Below are 3,132 nucleotides of genomic sequence, written 5' to 3'. Positions count from 1 at the left end.
TCAGGAAGGCACTTGTGGACGGGACAGAGGAAGGACCCTCTGCTCCCTCCTCCTCAGCTGCCCCTGAGTCGCTGTCCTCTTCCTCCTCCTCCTCCGTGTCCTCTCCTGGATGACACACCCAGGCCTTCAGGAAGGCACTTGTGAATTGGACAGAGGAAGGACCCTCAGCTTCTCCTGAATCACTGTCCTCATCTTCCTCCTCCTCCTCTGTGTCCTCTCCTGGCCGATATACCCAGGCTCTCAGGAAGGCACGTGTGGATGGGATAGAAGAGGGACTCTCAGCTTCTCCCTCCTCCTCAGCTGCCCCTGAAGCCCTGTCATCATCTTCTTCATCTTCTTCCTCTGTGCTCTCACTGGCTTGATCCTCCCAGGCCCTGAGCAAGGGGCTCTGGGCCAGACTGGAGGAGTGTGGCTCTGGGTCAGCGTCTCCTTTCTCAGCTCCTTCCTTTGTATTTTGATCTTCCTTCTCCTTAAACTCCTCCGAACAATACTCCCAGGTCCTGGAGCTAGAGCCTGAACATGAGGGGGACATGGCAATCTTCATGGCTTCTTTCTTCTCTACTCTTCTTTCTCCTTCAGTGGCTTGATCATCGTCTTCATCTTTCTTCTCCTCTCCCTGCCCTGGACAACACGCCCAAGCCCTGGGCTTGGAGCCTGGAGATAAGGGGGGAGTAGAGGTCCTGGGGGCTTCTTTCTTTCCAACTTCTCCACCTTCACCCTCTTTCTCCACCTCTGGACAGCACTCGCAGAGTGACGGGGGATAAGAGAAGGCCTTGGTCATTTCTGTCCTGTCAGCAACTCCTTCCTCAGTTGCTTTCTTCTCTTCCCGAGACTCCTCCACAGGCGGGTCTGGCAGGGTTCTTATCAGAAAGTGTGGGGGCAGGGGAGCAGGCTGTCCCTCTGTGAGTTCACCTTCCTGCTCTCTAGTCACACTAGTTACTTCTTCTTCACCACGCTCTTTGTCAGTATCATTTGAACCCTCAAGAAAAGACCTGTTGGCTTGGAGGTCAAGGCAGGGCCCCCCGACTGCTTCTCGGTCCTCCTCAGCTGCTCCACTGTCTTCAGTCTCCTTTTGAGGGTGTCCTCCCCTGGTGGCATAGTGGAAGTCCAGAGATTCTTCTCCCTCGAGAGCAACTTCTCCTGTTACTGTTTCCACCAACCAGGACTCTATAGGTCCCGGGCCCCTCAGGAGACTCCAAGCCCGGCTGAGGAAGCCCACCAGTGGGGACAGGAGGAAGAAGGGATGGGTATCCCTCCAAGGGGTACCCAGAGGGGGCACTTGTCCTGGAGCCATCTGTCTGGTCTGGGAAAAAGAGGAAAAAAAAGAATAAAGCTTAGGTGCCATTTAGGGGACAGGATCAGGGCATGACCCTGAGTCATGGCAACACCATCAATAACAATGAAACTCCCAGCCTCAAATTACTTTCTGCTGTCAGCCACGCCCATCCCTCGTTCCTCATCATGCAATACCCAGAGCCTGGGTCCCAATCTCTTTCCTAAGACCCAAGAGTACAGCCCCCAGCTCCCTCTTCCCTCAGACCCACTCCCGTTCCCAAGAACCAAAGGTAAGGGTCCTGTTCTTGCTTCCCCGGAGGAAAAAGTCCCAGTTCCTGGTTCTCTCAGCCTCCTAAACCTTGACATATCCAGGCACTCATTACCCTCCTCCCTCACAGACCCCGAAATTCTGACACCCCTTCTCAAAAGTCTGGCTCCCGGACTCTGCCTCCTTCAGATTCAAGATTCCAGGCTCCCAATACCTTCTCCGTCCTAAACCCAGGCTCCTAGTCTAGCCCTCCCTTCAGAGACTCGGAGTCCCATTCCTGAACCCTCCTGCCTCAGAATCCAGCATCCCGAGACCTCTCGTTGGTTAGTGACCAGGACTCTGGTTCCTCCAACTACTCCCAACCTCTTCGGAATCCAGGCGCTCCAACCTCTGTCACTCACCGGAACGAGGCTGCGCGTCACCCGGGGGATAAGAGCGCCGGTTCGGGCTGCCAGAAGCGATCGCAGGTCCGGGCGGCTCGGGAGTCCGGCGCGTTCATCTCGCCCTCAGGCGTCGGGCTCGGGGACTCAAAGTGTCACGAGACACCCTAAGCGCTGTGGTGACAAGCGTCAGAGGAGTCCGAAGCGTAAAACATAACAAATAACTACACTGGGTACGGTGCTACTAAAAAACGACGTTGCCTGCAAAGCCTTTTATTCGATCCCGTCCGGACGTGATGGCGTCACGGGAGGAGGCGGGGTTTCGAAACTTTGACGCTAGGAGTGGGCAGGGAAGGGTGGGACTGGCGGCCGCGGAGATTCCTGGGTCTTGTGACGTCACGGCGGCCTTTCCGAGCGTAGCCACGCCCCAAAACAAGTAGGTTGTCAATCAAAAGCGGAAACCGCGAGAAGTTTCTACATTTGTCGTCTTCCCGGGCAAACTCCATCCTATCCCAATTTAATCAGCTGTGGTAGCACAGTGTCTAAGACACCTGCTAATCACTAGGTTGGTGGTGCAAACCCACCAGCTACTCAGCGGAAGCAAGATTGGCAATCTACTTCCATAAAGATTTACCACCTCAGAAATCCGATGGGAGTCGCGATGAGTCAGAATCGACTCCATGGCAGTGGGTTTGGTTTCGTTTTTCGTATCTTCACATCCGGTCTGCTACCTTCCTGATGAGGGCGGGTATTACTGACCCTTTTCACAGATGAGGAAACTGAGCTCGGGGTGGTCGCACAGCAAGTCCACATTCATTAGAAATGAGGAAGCGAACGGGAGCGGTGAAGGCAGGTGTTTTGCTTGCTCAGTGGTTACAGAAGTGTCTGACGCCTCACAGGTGCTCAGCAAACACATGGTGAATGGTCATTAAGTCCGAACTTCATACCCCTTCCCAGTCATCCTCAGAGGCCCCCTTCTGGATTTCATCTGCTTCAAACTTTGCTTACTCAGAGAGAAATTCTGGCGGAATGGCGCCAATTGAACTCCGTGGGAATAGAGAGAGCATTTTGGCCCCATCTTCCGGCCCCACTTCCCTCCAAAAATAACCCACACTAGTTGCCTTGGGGGAGCTCTGGTAGCGTAGTGCCTAAGGCAATTAACTGCTAACCAGAAGGCTGGCGGTTCAAACCCACCAGCCACTCCTCGGA

At 54.5% G+C, this 3,132-nt stretch overlaps 1 protein-coding gene across 1 annotated transcript in view; it reads right to left on the bottom strand.

Moving 5' to 3' along the window:
* The window catches only part of PPP1R15A (protein phosphatase 1 regulatory subunit 15A), a 2,703-nt gene extending 1,409 nt beyond the window's left edge, over positions 1-1,294 (bottom strand). Inside the window, exon 1 of the mRNA XM_007942994.1 lies at positions 26-1,294. Within this exon, the coding sequence (XP_007941185.1) occupies positions 26-1,294 (1,269 nt within the window). The remainder of the gene's footprint in view (positions 1-25) is intronic.
* Between the last annotated feature and the right edge of the window lie 1,838 nt (positions 1,295-3,132).

Source organism: Orycteropus afer, unplaced genomic scaffold, assembly GCF_000298275.1.
Source record: "Orycteropus afer afer isolate SDZICR_OR568_19922 unplaced genomic scaffold, OryAfe1.0 scaffold00099, whole genome shotgun sequence".
Lineage (NCBI taxonomy): Eukaryota > Metazoa > Chordata > Mammalia > Tubulidentata > Orycteropodidae > Orycteropus > Orycteropus afer.
Note: the sequence above shows the minus strand (reverse complement) of the source record. Positions and strands in the feature narration are given on the sequence as shown.